Raw genomic sequence first — 16,616 nt, forward strand, 5'->3', positions numbered from 1 at the left:
GTATTATAGGGTTTTTTTGCTCCTAGTTTCTTTATTTTGTATAAAGAAAAAAACAAATAAAGTATGTTTTTGTGTTTATTTGATTATTTATTGCATCAAGAGTCTCCAGGGCAGAATGAAATGAAGGGGAAATGCATGCTAAATTGGTATATGAGAGATGACAAAAATGGCCATGCCTAAATAATAACAATTTTTTTTTACATTTTTTGAGGCTGTTATTTCTCTTGAGAAAATATCCAGACTGAATTCAAGAAGAGATGGAATCAAATCTTTAATACAAGTCACACACCAGCGTAAAAGGATTCAGCTTAGCCTGGCTAGGCGGCTCAGTGGCTAAGACACTGAGCTTGTCGATCTGAAAGGTCGGCAGTTTGGGCGGTTCAAATCCCTAGTACAGATCTCCTGCAGGCGAGCAGGGGGTTTATTTATTTTTATTTATTTATTTATTTTGTCACAACAATATATGTAGGTATCATACAAAAAGATTATATAGCATATAAACACATATATGAGTAAATATTAGGAGGTATAAGCATATATATATATAGGAAGAAGAAAAGAAAAACAATAGGACAGGAACGGTAGGCACGTTTGTGCGCTTATGCACGCCCCTTATAGTCCTCTTAGGAATGGGGTGAGGTACATAGTTGAAAGTTTTTGGTTAAAACTTTTAGGATTATGAGAAGAGACCACAGAGTCAGATAAAGTATTCCAAGCACTGATGATTCTGTTACAGAAGTCATATTTTCTGCAATCTAGATTAAAGCGGTTAACATTAAGTTTAAATCTGTTGGTTGCTCTTGTATTGTTGCAATTAAAGCTGAAGTAGTCTTTAACAGGAAGGACATTACAATAGATGATTCTGTGAGTTAAGCTTAGGTCTTGTCGGAGGCGACGGAGTTCCAAGCTTTCTAAGCCTAGGATTTCAAGTCTGGTGGGATAAGGTATTTTGTTGTTTTCAGAGGAATGGAGAACTCTTCTTGTAAAGTATTTCTGGACACGTTCAATTGTATTGATGTCAGAGATGTGGTGAGGGTTAGGGTTAGGTCCCTTCCAACTCTGTTACTGTAACTTTAAAGACTTGTGGACTTCAACTCCCAGAATGCCCCAACCAGCCATGAGAGTTGAATTCTGGGAGCTGAAGTCCACAAGTCTTAAAGTTGCCATCGTTGGACATTCCTCGGATGTAGGGGCGTTAAGAAAGTTCTAGACTGCTTGTCTCCTTGATTAGCTAAAGCCTACAATGAATGGTTGCAGGAACTGAGCCTGGCTAGTCTAGTGAAGAGAAGGACCAGGGGAGACAGGATAGCAGTCTTCCAATATTTGAGGGGCTGCCACAGAGGGGAAGGGGTCAAGCTATTTTCCGAAGCACCTAAAGAAGGGGTGAAATTAAGCAGGTTCTGGAGAATCGGTAGTGGAAATTTTGAGTAGTTCGGAGAACCGGCACATACCACCTCGGCTGGCCCCAGAGTGGGGTGAGACGAAGTGAGAATAGGGATTTTGCAATATCAGGGCCTGCACAGGGGCCTCTGTGGCTCAGACTGCTAATGCAGTCTGTTATTAACAGCAGCTGCTTGCAATTACTGCAGGTTCTAGTCCCACCAGGCCCAAGGTTGACTCAGCCTTCCATCCTTTATAAGGTAGGTAAAATGAGGACCAGATTGTTGGTGGCAATAAGTTGACTTTGTATATAAATATACAAATAGGATGAAGACTATTGTTAACATAGTGTAAGCCGCCCTGAGTCTTCGGAGAAGGGCGGGATATAAATGCGAATTTAAAAAAAATCCTTCCCTTGCCACGCCCACCAAGCCATACCCGCAGAACCGGTAGTAAAAAAATTTGAATTCCACCACTGACCCGAAGGCCAGACAAGGAACAATGGATGGAAAGTGACCAAGGAGAGATTCAACCTGGAAATAAGAAGGAATTTTCTGACAGTGAGAACAATCGACTGATAGAACCGAAGTTGCCTTCAGAAGTTGTGGGAGCTTCATCACTGGAAGCTTTCAAGAAGAGTCTGGACTGCCATTTGTCAGAAATGATGTAGGGTCTCCTGCTTTGGCGGGTGGGGTTGGACTAGATGATCTAAAAGGCCCCTTCCAACGCTGTTTATTCTGTAATCTGCAACCTGTAATCGAATCCAGCCCCAATTCAAATACCACACCTCCCTGCTTGGCCCCAAGCGTCCATTGTTGTTCTGAGCATCTCCATCCAAGCGGTCCTCTTTAAGGCCCCCAGCCAAAAGCGGTGGCGGCGACGGGAGAAAACCGTTATAATTAAAAATAATTATGACAATAATGCAGGCAGACAGTAGCAAATAAGTGAACCTAAGACGAGGCGCTTGCTAATTGCGGTGCAGAATTGCCGTCAAAACAATGCGACCGAGGATAAATATTGATGGGGGGGGGCTAAATAATAATCGTGTGTAAGCAACGCAGGAGTTGGCCCTGGAGGGGGAAGAGAGGGAGGAGAGAGAGACGGAGCAGTGATTTAAAGAAATGGAAAGAAACATAAATCAAAATTTAAATAAGCCTGCTGAAAAAGGCTCCGATAGAAGAGACTTTAAGAGCAAAGAGGAAGTTTTCCCCGCATCCAACTAATAAATTTAATAAAATTTATGGGTGACGAATACATTTACTAAATACAGGTAATCCCCGACTTACAGCAGTTCATTTAGTGGCCATTCGGAGTTACGACAACCCTGTGAAACAGCGACTTCTCGGGGTCACGTGATTCCCTTGTGCGACCTTCAAACGAGATGAAGTCCACTGTGAGGGGGGGTGGGGCAGGTTCATTTAACAACTGGGCTGTACTAACTGAACAACGGTAACGATTTGCTTAACGACCGGGGCAAGAAAAATCATCAAAGGAGACCAAGCTCACTTAATCGCTTTCTGGCTTTGCAATGGAAATGTTGACCGTCGTAAAGTCTGCCAACGGACTTGACTCAGCCTTCCATCCTTTATAAGGTCGGTAAAATGAGGACCCAGATTATTGGGGGCAATAAGTTGACTTTGTATATAATATACAAATGGATGAAGACTATTGCTTGACACAGTGTAAGCCGCCCTGAGTCTTCGGAGAAGGGCGGGATATAAATGCAAATTAAAAAAAAAGAAAAGTCGGAATTTATACATAAATCAATTTCAGATACGGGGCCCGAGGCTGAGGCTGATCCTGAAAGTTTTACAGCCTCTAAATTCAAGAGACCCAAACAGAAAGTAGGGGCGGCCTTGCCAGGTCTGTTTGCATTGGCAGTTTATTTTGGAGAAATTGCAAAACCGAAGGGCAGCCGGTCGGTATTTCCTCATTTGGGTTGTGTCTAGGTTTTTAATCGTTTTGCTGCACGTATCACACAAGGCGGCTGAGCCATGGCAGCTGGCCTTTCCTTTCCTTTTTTTTTTTTTTGCAATAATATTTTCTCTACTTAATGATAAATCCAGAAAGCCGATGAATATTACACGAATGTTTTGTGCGTGTTATTTTCCTTCCTTCCTTCCTTCCTTCCTATTTCTTTCCTTCCTTCCTTATTTCCTTTCTACTTCCTTCCTTCCTACCTACCTTTCTTCCTTCTTTCCTTCCTACTTCCTTCCTTCCTTCCTTTTCCTTCCTACTTTCTTCCTTCCTACCTACCTTTCTTCCTTCTTTCCTTCCTACTTCCTTCCTAACCACCCTGTTGCTAACTCAACGGCTGCAGTGATTCATTGAATGGGTTTGTGGCAAGAAGAATAGAAATGGAATAGAATGACAGAGTTGGAAGGGCTCTTGAAGGTCTTCTAGTCCAGCCCCCCTGCTGAGGCAGGAAACCCTACACCACTTCAGACAAATGGTTATCCAACATCTTCTTAAAAACTTTCAGTGTTGGAGAATTTACAACTTCTGGAGTCAAGTCGTTCCACTGATTAACTGTTCTCACTGTCAGGAAATTCCTCCTTAGTTCTAAGTTGCTTCTCTCCTTGATTAGTTTCCACCCATTGCTTCTTGTTCTGCTTTCAGGTGCTTTGGAGAATAGTTTGACTCCTTGTGGCAACCCCTGAAATATTGGAACGCTGCTATCTTGTCACCTCCTAGTTCTGCTTTTCAGACATATTCAGTTGCAGAAAAGTCATAGAAGGGAGCAAAAGTCGCATAACCGCCATCTCACTTTGCAACGGAAATGCTGAGCACAGTTGTGGTCGTAAACCAAAGATTAAAAAGATTAAGATTAAAAAAGATGTTGAGACTCTGGAAAGAGTGCAGAGAAGAGCAACCAAGATGATGAGGGGGACTGGAGGTTAAAACATATGAAGAATAATTGCAGGGACTGGGAATGTCTAGTTTAATGAAGAGAAGGACCAGGGGAGACATGATAGCAGTCTTCCAATATCTCAGGGGCTGCCCCAAAGAAGAGGGAGTCAAGCTATTCTCCAAAGCACCTGAGGGTAGAACAAGAAGCAATGGGTGGAAACTAAACAAGGAGAGAAGCAACTTAGAACTAAGGAGAAATTTCCTGACAGTGAGAACAATTAATCAGTGGAACAACTTCCCTGCAGAAGTTGTAAAGGCTCTAACACTGGAAGTTTTTAAGAAGATATTGGATAACCATTTGTCTGAAATGGTGTAGGGTTTCCTGCCTGGGCAGGGGATGGACTAGCAGACCTCCAAGGTCCCTTCTAACTATGTTATTATGATTACCTGTACCCAAAATGGCTCTGATTTAAGCATCTAACTAGAGGAGTGGTTTTTTGGGAATCGTGCGTCCGGAAACACGTGACTTCATTTCATGCCCAGCTGTTTCTTCAAAACCTGGAGACCCGGCAGGCTGATCCCACTGCCCCCACAAACGATGATAACGAGGGACTCCAAGGTCTTGCTCAGCCTCCCTTCCTCCTGCAGCTTCTGTAGGTAGCCCGAATATAAGAGAGCCAGCGAGGCGCCACAGGCGGGGTCTACCAAGATCCGTTCATCGTCTGAGAAACACAAAAGAAGCAAATGACAGCCGGGTTAAGGAAGTCGGAAGCAAAGGGGGGGGTGTCCTTCAATAGAGCATGTAACAGCAGCCAATCAGAAAAGCAGAAAGAAGAGGGCAGGGGTGGGCTTCAAAAATTTTAGCAAGGGGTTCTCTGCCCGGTTGCTGGGTGGGTGTGGCCATGATGGGTGTGGCTTAGTCAGCCTCTTGCACCACAACGGAGGGGGATATTTTTGCCCTCCCCGGGCTCTGGAGTCTTTCCTTAAGATGGTCAGCCAGATGGATGCATTTAGTACCGTATTTCCCCCCCAAAAATAAGACCTAACCGGAAAATAAGCCCCTTTTGGAGCAAAAATTAATATAAGACTTGAGTCTTATTTTTGGGGAAACATGGATACTTTCTTGCCAAGAAATTTACATACCATGAAGTCACCAGAAGTCAACCTTGAATTGAAGGAGACTACCCTGCATAAACAGATCGATCAATGGGCCTCTGGTGGCTCAGGCTGGTAAGACAGTCTGTTATTAATCACAGCTGCTTGCAATTACTGCAGGTTCAAGCCCCACCAGGCCCAAGGTTGACTCAGCCTTCCATCCTTTATACGGTAGGTAAAATGAGGACCCAGATTGTTGGGGGCAATAAATTGACTTTGTATAATATACAAATGGATGAAGATTATTGTTAACATAGCGTAAGCCGCCCTGAGTCTTCGGAAAAGGGCGGGATATAAATGCAAATTTAAAAAAGAAAAAAAAAGACTGTTATTAATCACAGCTGCTTGCAATTACTGCAGGTTCAAGTCCCACCAGGCCCAAGGTTGACTCAGCCTTCCATCCTTTATAAGGTAGGTAAAATGAGGACCCAGATTGTTGGGGGCAATAAATTGACTTTGTATAATATACAAATGGATGAAGATTATTGTTAACATAGCGTAAGCCGCCCTGAGTCTTCGGAGAAGGGCGGGATATAAATGCAAATTTAAAAAAAAAATCAATCCATAAAATAAAGAGGTGATATCTAGGAAGGTCTGGACATGTTCGTGGAGTCAACCAGAGGAGATGCCCAATGAATTCTCGGGAGTTGATTGTCTCTCTTCAGGACTCAAAACCTCCGCCCCAAGCTTCTAGTCCCGTCTCTCAGAGTCAACGTCCCAAACTCACCCAGAAATTGCTCTACAGCTTTCACAGCTTCAACGTCCTCCAGAACATAAGAGATGATTGGACATTCCTTGGTACAGTCTAAGGCCCTCTGGGCCACCGTCTTCGCCCCGAGGCACCTGGCCACGCTGTGGAATGATAGATGGGGGAAAAAAAGCTGGTATACAAAAGATCAACCACAAAATTCAAGGGTGGAAGAATGGATTTTCCCCACAGTTTCTTCAAACATGTATTTCACTATTCCTCTAACCCTAGTCCTAACCCCTAACCTTTAACCCCTAACCCTAACCCCTAACCTCTAGCTCCTAACCCCTAACCCTATCCCCTAATCCTAACCCCAACCCCTAATCCTAACCCCAACCCTAACCGCTAACCCCTAACCCCTAACCCCTAACCCTAACCCCAACCCCTAACACTAACACTAATCATAACCGTAACCCCTAACTCTAGCCCTAACCCCAATCCTAACCTCAACCCCAAACCCCAAACCCAACACCAAACCCCAACCCCTAACCCTAACCCTAGCACTAATCATAACCGTAACCCCTAACTCTAGCCCTAACCCCAATCCTAACCCTAATCATAACCCCTAACCCTAACCCTAATCATAACCGTAACCCCTAACCCTAGCCCTAATCCCTAATCATAACCCCTAACCCTAACCCTAATCATAACCGTAACCCCTAACCCTAGCCCTAATCCCTAATCATAACCCCTAACCCTAATCATAACCGTAACCCCTAACCCTAACTCAAACCCATTTGCTATTTTTGCTTTGGGAATACTGCGGGAAAAGGTAGACTTCAAGGAGAAAAAGACAGAAGGAAGGAGAGAGGGAGGGAGGGAGGAAGGGAGGGAGGGAGGAAAGAGAAATGAAGAAAGGAAATGGAAGGAAAAAAAGGAGAAGGAGATAGAAAGGAAAGATGTGTGGGAGGGAGAGAAGGAGGGAAGGAGAGAAAGGGAAGGAAAGGAGGGAGGGAAGGAGAAAAAGAGAAGGAAGGAAAAATGGAAGGAAGAAGAGAAAGGGAAGGGAAGGAGGGAGCGAGGGAGGGAGGGAGCAAGGAAAAGAGAAGGGAAGAAGGAAGGGAGGAGGGAAGGAAGGAAGGAAGAAAAAAAAGAAAAGGGGAGGGAGCGAGGGAGCAAGGAAAAGAGAAGGAAGGAAGAGGGGAGGGAGAGAGGAAGGAAGGAAGGAAGGAAGGAAGGAAGGAAGGAAGGAAGGAAGGAAGGAAGGAAGGAAGGATTCTTCTACCACCTTCCAGTGATGTTCAGTTCCGGACCAGAACGTACCTGGTGATATCAGGCAAAGTGACCAGCTGACCAGCCTGGATGGCTGCATTAAAACTTTCAGCTCCTCTGGTCTCCACAGCAATGATGGGGATGTCTGACCAGCCCACTTCCTGCAAACCAGAGACCACTCCAGCCAGAAGACCACCGCCTCCCACCGACAGCACAATAGCTCCTGGTCTGGTCACTAGGGACCCCTTCAGCTCCTTGACAATGCTGCTGTGTCCTTTCCTGCAAGAAGAGTAAAACCCCAAGTCCTTGAAGGAGCTCCCCAAAGTTGCAAAGTTGGGGCCAAAGGTGTGCTCCAGGCCAGGGGTCTCCAACGATGGCAACTTTAAGCCTGGCAGACTTCAACTCCCAGAATCCCACAGCCAACAAACTTCAATGCCCAGAATTCCACAGCCAGCGGACTTCAACTCCCAGAATCCCACAGCCAGCAGACTTCAACTCCCAGAATCCCACAGCCAGCGAACTTCAACGCCCAGAATTCCACAGCCAGCAGACTTCAACTCCCAGAATCCCACAGCCAGCGGATTTCAACTCCCAGAATCCCACAGCCAGCAGACTTCAACTCCCAGAATTCCACAGCCTGGCGGATTTCAATGCCCAGAATTCCACAGCCAGTGGACTTCAACGCCCAGAATTCCCAGAATGTAGAATTCTAGAAGTTGAAATCCGCCAGGCTTAAAGTTGCCAAGGTTGGAGACCCCCTGCTCCAGGGTAGAGCAGATGCCATCCTTAAGTCATATTTATTTATTAATTTGATTTTTATCCTGCTCAAGTTGACATACATACCTACAGTAGTGACCAAAATTTTGGAAACCTTTTGGGAAAAGTGTATTTTCTAAAACTAGCTAATAACACCATTTTTTTGGGGGGGTGGGGGGAGTAATACCATAAAATTATATATCAATATATATACATCATTGAATCAAGAATGTAATGCAATCACTTTTATGAAGGATTTGCTGTTAGAATAGAAGTTACAGGAGAAAGAAGAAAAGTGAAACACGTAGGGAAAAAACGAGATATACAAAAATGATCACCATCGAAAAAAATGAGATCTTGACTAGGTGGCTCAGTGGCTAAGAAACTGAGCTTGTCGATCAGAAAGTTCAGCAGTTCGGCAGTTCAAATCCCTACAGGTCTCTTGAGTGAGCAGGGGGTTGGATTAGATGACCTCCAAGGTCCCTTCCAACTCTGTTACTGAGATATACAAAAATGATCACCGTGTCAGTTAATCCTTAGTTGGGTCACCTTTCGCATGAATGACGGCCTTACGACGTCTTCCCATGGAGTGAACCGAGTCTTTTAGTTCTCCAGCTTCTAATGTGAAACCAAGATTGAAGGATTGCTTCTATTAACTGGGTTTTATTGCTGGGTCGCTTCTGACTAACAAGTTTCTTTAGTCGGCTCCCTAGACTTTTCAATTGGGTTAAGATCTGGGCTATTCCCAGGCCATTCCAGCAGTGGAATAGGATAATCTTGAAACTCGGGGAAAAAAGTGGTTATTAGCCCTCAAACCTCAAAAAGACACTTTTCCCAAAAGGTTTCCACAATTTTGGCCACTACTGTAGTACAACTTACTACAGCTCGTTGAGTGACCGTTTGAATTTTCAACAGCGTTGGGGGGGAAAAAGGACTTATGACCGCTTTTCACACTTATGACCGTTGCAGCCTCCCCATGGTCGCATGATCAAAATTTAGACTGTCTCATATTTATGACGGTCGCAGTGCCCCGGGCTCAGGTGGTCTCCTTTTGCGACCAGACAAAGTCAGTGGGGAAGCCGGATTCGTTTAACCTCCGTGTTACTAACTTAAGAACTGCTGTGATTCACTTAACAACGTTGGCAGGGAAGGGTCGTCACGCGGGCCCCTTAACAAATGTCTCGCTTAGCAACAGAAATGTTGGGCTCAATTGTGGTCGTAAGTCGAGGACTACCTGCGTTCCTTCCTCCTCCGGAAGAGATGGGGAATTCAGGAATGGCCATCTTGGCATAGGTTTCTTACCATACTAGTGGGTGGTCAAAAGGATGGATATTGACCCAACCATCAGTCTTAGCTAGCGCCATCGCTCGATCGTTGGCATCGTCCCAGACCTGCCAGGATGAACGGGGAAAACCTGAATTTAGTAGAAAGCAGCATTCAAAACATGACGGTCCCTAAATCGCTTGTCCAACTAGCAAGATGAAACTTTGATTCTGCCGCTTCATATAAGGTAGGACTCAGCATCTTGATCTCAGCCTTACCAAGTGTTAGAAATTGTGTGTGTGTGTGTGTGTGTGTGTAGGTAGGTAGGTAGATAATAGATTAATTAGGTAGGTAGGTAGGTAGGTAGGTAGGTAGGTAGGTAGGTAGGTAGGTAGATAGATAGATAGATAGATAGATAGATAGATAGATAGATAGATAGATAGATAGATAGATAGATAGATAGATAGATAGATTAGGTAGGTAGGTAGGTAGGTAGGTAGGTAGGTAGGTGGGTGGGTAGGTGGGTGGGTAGGTAGGTAGGTGGGTGGGTGGGTAGATAGATAGACAGATAGATAGATGATAGATGATAGATAGATAGATAGATGATAGATAGATAGATAGATAGATAGATAGATAGATAGATAGATAGATAGATAGATAGATAGATTAGGTAGGTAGGTAGGTAGGTAGATAGATTAGGTAGGTAGGTAGGTAGGTAGGTAGGTAGGTAGGTAGGTAGGTAGGTAGGTAGATAGATAGATAGATAGATAGATAGATAGATAGATAGATAGATAGATAGATAGATAGATAGGTCTCACCACAGATCAAATAAAGAGTACAGTCACCATGTGCTTTACTGCCTAACTGTTTTAACTGTAACAAGAAAAAGGAAACTACTTAGAACAAAAGAACATATAGAGCTGTGATGGCGAACCTATGGCACGCGTGCCACAGTAGGCATGTGTAGCCATATCAGTGGGCATGCGAGCTCAGCTCCGGAATGCGCAGCTGATTTTCGGGGCTTCTGGGCCCACCAGAAGTAGGGAAACAGGCTGTTTCCTGCCTCCGGAGAGCTTCTGGGGATGGTGGGGAAGGCCTGTTTTTTGTTCTTCCTAGCCTCCAGAGCCTCTCTAGGAGTCTGGGGAGGGCGAAAATGGCCTCCAGAGGGCTTCCAGGGGGTGGTGGGGAAGGCCGTCTTCGCCCTCCCTAGACTCCTAGAAAGGCTCTGGAGCTAGGTGAAAGAGAAAAACAGGCCTACCAGGCCATCGTGTGCGAGGAATGCGAGGAGCGGGGGGGGAATTGCACGTGCATGTGCAGGGGCGGGGTGCATAGAATTATGGGTATGGGCATACGTGCGTGTGACACACACACACACCCGGCTGCCCCCCTCCTGGCACCGGATGGCAAAAAGGTTAGCCATCCCTGATGTAGAGTATAGATCCAGACTTGTAAACATTGCCATCTACTGGCTGAATAATACTACTTAATTTCCCTATTTTTACCTTCCCAAAAATTTCCACATTTGCTCCGTACTGCTCGAGCCTTTTTATCGTTGACTCTGTGGCGCCGCGGGGCACGACAATTGTCGCCGGCATCCTCAGTTCCCTGGCTGCGTAGGCTGCCGCCAAGCCAGCATTTCCACCTAAAAGATTTTGGAGGAGGAGAAGGAAGAGAGAGAGAGAGAGAAAATTGCTTTCTATGGGCATCTCAAAAGCGCTTTAACAAAAGGCGACTGAACTTCCTTTGTTTTTCCTTGAAGAGGTTTCGCTTCTCATCCGAGAAGCTTCTTCAGTTCTCGGTGAACGGTGAGGATTTTCAGGTAATCCTTGGCATACAACAGTTCGTTTAGTGACCATCTCGAAGTTACAACCGCACTGGGGGAAAAAAAGTGAGTTATGACCGTTTTTCAAACTTAAAATCGTCGCATGGCCACGGGATCCAAGTTCAAAGGCTTGCCGACTGACTCGTATTTATGACGGTTGCAGTTTCCGAGGGTCATTTGATCGCCTTTCGTGACTTTCTGACCAGCAAAGTCATGAGCAGGTTACTAACTGCAATGATTCACTTAACAACTGTGGCAGGAAAGGTCGTAACATGGGGCAAAACTCAAGTGAGTCCCTCAAGAAGTCCTCAATTTACGTGTCCTAACACGTAAGTTGAGGACTACTTGTATAATCCTTTGCAGCCACCTGGTCGTTAGCACACTCTCTGAGAGCCATTGTGGCCATTTGGGGGTTTATCTGTGGGTTTATCTGTGCCCTCAGGGTCACCTGAATCAGAGTGCAAATGGGTTTGGAGCCTCCTTGGACCTGCTGAAAGGACTGTGTTGTGAAACGGGGAAGGGTGATATCACATCCCTCCCCCCTCTGTTGAGAGATGGCTGTTTTAACACGCATGGCCTCTTTTACCCTTCTTACAAATCAGGATGTTCAGAATGTGGACTTTGCTGTCTTCAAAAGAGCGACCTTTGTCTTTCAAATGAAGATGAACTGCTGAGTCTTGTCCTGGTGTGGGGTTTGTACTTCTATGTTGTGCCATGCGAATGTGCAGTGGTTGTTTTGTTTCTCCAATATATACATATACATATGTATTCCCCAATCTCTCTCTCTCTTTCTCTCTCTCCTCTAATCTCTCTCTCTCCCTCCCTCCTCTAATCTCTCTCTCTCTCCTCTAATCTTTCTCTCCCCTCTCTTTTTTCCCCCTCTCCCTCTCCCCCTCTCTCTCTCCCTCCCTCCTCTAATCTCTCTCTCCTCTAATCTCTCCCTTTCTCCTCTAATCTCTCTCCCTCCTCTAATTTCTCTCTCTCTCTCTCTCTCCTCTAATCTCTCTCTCCTCTAATATTTCTCTCCCCTCTCTTTTTCCCCCCTCTTCCTCTCCCTCTCCCCCTCCCGCTCTCCCTCCCTCCTCTAATCTCTCCCTCCCTCCTCTAATCTCTCCCTTTCTCCTCTAATCTCTCTCCCTCCTCTAATTTCTCTCTCTCTCTCTCATCTAATCTCTCTCTCTCCCTCTCCCTTTCTCTCTCTCCTCTAATCTCTCCTCTAATCTCTCTCTCCTCTAATACCTCCCTCCTCTAATCTCTCTCTCCTCTAATCTCTCTCTCCTCTAATCTTTCTCTCCCCTCTCTTTTTCCCCCCTCTTCCTCTCCCTCTCCCTCCCTCCTCTAATCTCTCCTTCTCCTCTAATCTCTCTCCCTCCTCTAATTTCTCTCTCTCTCTCTCGTCTAATCTCTCCCTCTCCCTTTCTCTCTCTCCTCTAATCTCTCTCTCTCCTCTAATCTCTCTCTCCTCTAATACCTCCCTCCTCTAATCTCTCTCTCTCCTCTAATCTGTCTCTCCTCTAATCTCTCCCTCTCCCTCTCCCTCTCTCTCTCTCTGTCTCCCTCTCTCCTCTAATCTCTCTCTCTCTCTCTGTCTCCCTCTATTCTCTAATCTCTCTCTCTCCTTCCATCATAAATGTGACTCAGTTGCCAAGCGTCTGAATTTTGATTGCATGAGCATGGGGATGCCTGCAACGGTCGTAAGTGTGAAAAACGGTCATAAATCCTTTCCCCCCCCTGGAACATGTAACTTTGAACAGTCACTAAGTGACCTGTTCTAAATAGAGGACCACCTGTAGGTAGAAGACAGAGAGCATAAATCAATTACAGTATCTTTCACGTTTACGAGAAACACTATGTATTATGCTGGTATTATGTTTCATGTAAGGCTGCCATCGTGTACTTGAAACTGGAGGCTTGAAAGCAATCAGCAGGTCAATTACCATCCAGTGGTACCATTTTTGTTGCAGATGTGCAGAGCAACTGTTTACCTGAGGAGCAGACCAGATGCCGACAGCCCTTCTTAGCCATCTGAAATTAAAAAAACAAAACAAAACAGATTTTTTGGGGTTCGTTTCTCTCTATCATTTCCATTTGTCCTTGGAAAACCAAGAAGGGCTTTAAGAAAGAGGGGCCAACCAAACCCAGAAGTCACTTCACTCTTGCGCTGCCTTTCTTCCAGCTGCGCCTCACCTGGTTTCCAGCATGCAGGTGAGTCTCTCACACTTCCTCTCCCCCCCTCCTCTCTCCATTGAAAAAAAAAAGGCACCCCCAAAAACCAGTGACTCAGGGACATGTCCAGGGGTGAAATCCGATTTTTTTATTACTAGTTCTGTGGGTGTGGCTTGGTGGGCGTGGTATGGCTTGGTGGGCGTGGCAGGGGAAGGATACTGCAAAAACCCCATTCCCTCCCCAGTCCTGGGGAAAGGATACTGCAAAATCTCCATTCCCACCCCACTCCAGGGGAAGGATACTGCAAAATCCCCATTCCCTCCTCACTCCAGGGGAAGGCTATTGCAAAATCTCCATTCCCAGCTCACTCCAGGGGAAGGATACTGCAAAATCCCCATTCCCTCCCCACTCCAGGGGAAGGATATTGCAAAAATCTCCATTTCCACCCCACTCCTGGGGGAAGGACAATGCAAAATCCCCATTCCCTCCCACTCCTGGGGCCACCCAGAGGTGGTATTTGCCGCTTCTCCGAACTGCTCAAAATTTCCGCTACCCGGTTCTCCAGAACCTGTCAGAACCTGCTGGATTTCACCCCAGGACATGTCTGGGAAAAAAAAAAAAGACTAGAACATACGTTTCTAAAACCAGGAGGCCGAACAGTAACAGAGTTGGAAGGGACCTTGGAGGTCATCTAATTCAACCCCCCTGCTCCCGCAGGAGAGCTGTACTAGGGATTCAAACCGCCGACCTTTCTGATCGACAAGCTCAGGAGGATCTGTGGGCATCACCGCAGCCAGTTTGCAAATATGCAAATCTCCCAGGTGACACACGAGTTGTGACAAGAGCCCAGGATATTCCCTGTTGTCCATAAAAACTTACCTGTCCTGCCTCAGCCACTTACCTGTTGGCAAAAGTAGCCAATGCCTCGGATTTTGAAGGAGCCGCTTGGCTGGACATTCTCCAACTTCATGTAGACTTTGGTTCCAGCTGTTTGGGACAGAGCCACGCTTTCCAGCAGAGGAGTCTCAATGTGGAAGGGTCTGTCAAAACCCCCATCAGGCAGCGTCTCCATTTGGGGTGGGGGCAACAGAAACTCCCTGTTCAATTCCATGAAAAAAAAAATAATCTGGGAGATGAAGATTGCAAAACTTTTGCATTCTTTTGGATTAACGCTTAATTCACGGTTAGTGATTTTTGCTCTTCTTTTTCCATCACCTGCTTCTAAGGTTGTGCGCAAGAATATAATATATTGCGCACAATGTATCGTACAATTGTGCGTCATGTTTTATTCTGTTGCTATTGGTATATTTACATTTTCATTTTTTCCCCCACCGTTTTATTGATGCAAGGCACCAATGAGCAAGATTGGCAGCAACTAAATTTAGCAAATAAAATAAATGAAATGAAATAAATAAGGATCAAACTTCAAAACTCAAATCATTTTCAGTCTCAAAGGTATCTATTCAGAATGCCAGTGTTGTTATGTGATTATAGCAATAGCACTTACAGCCCTCTCTAAGGGTCAGCCTCTTGCCCCCAACAATCTGGGTCCTCATTTTACCCACCTTGGAAGGATGGAAGGCTGAGTCGACCTTGAGCCGGTCAGGATATCCTGTTGTTATGAAGGCAGAAAAGAATTTGGGGAGGGGGAGGAAGGAAGGAAGGAAGGAAGGGAAAGAAGTGAGGGAGGGAGAGAGGCAGGGAGAGAAAAGGAAGGAAGGAAGGAGAAAAGGAGAGGAAAGGAAAGGAAAGGAAAGGAAAGGAAAGGAGGGTGAGAGGGAGGGTGGGAGGGAGGGAGGGAGAGAGGGAGGCACAGAGAAGGAAGGAAGGAGGAAAGGAAAGAAAAGCAAAGGAGGGAGGGAGAGAGGGAGAGAGGAAGGAACGAAGGAACGAAGGAAGGACAGAAGGAAGGAAAAGGAGTTAATGAAGGAGGGAGGGAGAGGAGGCACAGAGAAGGAAGGAAGGAGGAAGGAAAGAAAAGCAAAGGAGGGAGGAGAGAGGAGAGAGGAAGGAACGAAGGAACGAAGGAAGGACAGAAGGAAGGAAAAGGAGTTAATGAGGGAGGGAGGGAGAGGGAGGGAGGGAGGAAGGAAAGAAAAGAAAGGAGGGAGGGAAGAAGGAAGGAAGAAAGGAGTGAATGAGGGAAGGAGGGTGAGAATTGTAGGAAAGGAAAGGAAAGGAAAGGAAAGGAAAGGAAAGGAAAGGAGGAAGATGAAAGGGAAGGGAAGGGAAGGGAAGAAAAAAAAGGGAAGGGAAGGGAAGGGAAGGGAAGGGAAGGAAAGGAAAGGAAAGGGAAGGAAAGGAAAGGAAAGGAGGAAGATGAAAGGGAAGGGAAGGGAAGGGAAGGGAAGGAAGAAAGGAAAGGGGAGGAGGGGGAGGAAGATGTCCCAATCAATTCTAGTTCCACAAAAGTAAGGAAAGATCTCAGAAAAGCAATTATCCCTGCTTAGAATTTTTGACCCAGCTTTGGGAATTAGAAAACTCCATCTGCATTCGGGTCACATCGTCTGACTCTTTTTTTCGTGGTACATTGAAACCCAGAGACACGGTTTCCTAATTGTTATGGGTTTTTCTAACTATTTTTTTTTCAAAGGTCTCTAAAGACCGGGCTTTACCGGGCTCCACCTGAAAATACAAGGAAGAAAAAAAATACAAGGACCTGGAAGGGGGGGGGAAGGGGGGAGGAGACGTAGGGGGGAAGCCCCCCCCGCCTCCAAACCAAGAAATCAAACTCCCCCCCCCACTTCCCATCATCCACCACCAGACGCTCGTTGGGTTTCGGAACTTCTCAAGAAACTTTACCTTCTTTCCTCAAGCCAGAGTTGTTTGTCTTCCCTTCTTCCCAAGACGAAGACTCTGAACGGGTGAGCAAAGTTTAGGAACGGAGGAGGGAGTCGGGAAAAATGCCAAGGATGACGCTGTGAGGCTGTGTGTGTGTTTGTGTGTGTTTGTGGTGTGCAGTGGTGTGTGAAAGGGAGGGAGCGAATTGGGAAAGGCAATGCCTTTGAGAACTGCCAAGTTTCATCTTGGGTTTTATTTTTATTTATTTATTTATTTTTGTCGTAACAGTGTATGTAAGCATTAACATGAAATAACTATATAACATATAAGCATATATATATGAGCATAAGTATGTAATAACTGTATTAATTGGATATAATGAAAGGAAACAATAGGACAGGAACGGTTTGTGCTCCTTTGCACGCCCCTTACAGACCTCTTAGGAATGGGGTGAAGTCAATAGTAGTTAAAGATTGGTTAAAG

General features: G+C 45.6%; 1 protein-coding gene across 1 annotated transcript; it reads right to left on the reverse strand.

Moving 5' to 3' along the window:
• Window positions 1-4,758: 4,758 nt before the first annotated feature.
• SDSL (serine dehydratase like) lies at window positions 4,759-14,424 on the reverse strand. The gene is made up of 7 exons (XM_058158788.1): window positions 14,254-14,424; window positions 13,172-13,211; window positions 10,867-11,006; window positions 9,404-9,492; window positions 7,397-7,624; window positions 6,113-6,237; window positions 4,759-4,952 (listed from the first exon to the last, which is right to left on the reverse strand). The coding sequence occupies exons 1-7, from the start codon at window positions 14,422-14,424 to the stop codon at window positions 4,759-4,761; spliced, it is 987 nt and encodes a 328-aa protein (XP_058014771.1).
• Window positions 14,425-16,616: the final 2,192 nt, after the last annotated feature.

This window comes from Ahaetulla prasina, chromosome 15 (assembly GCF_028640845.1).
Source record: "Ahaetulla prasina isolate Xishuangbanna chromosome 15, ASM2864084v1, whole genome shotgun sequence".
Lineage (NCBI taxonomy): Eukaryota > Metazoa > Chordata > Lepidosauria > Squamata > Colubridae > Ahaetulla > Ahaetulla prasina.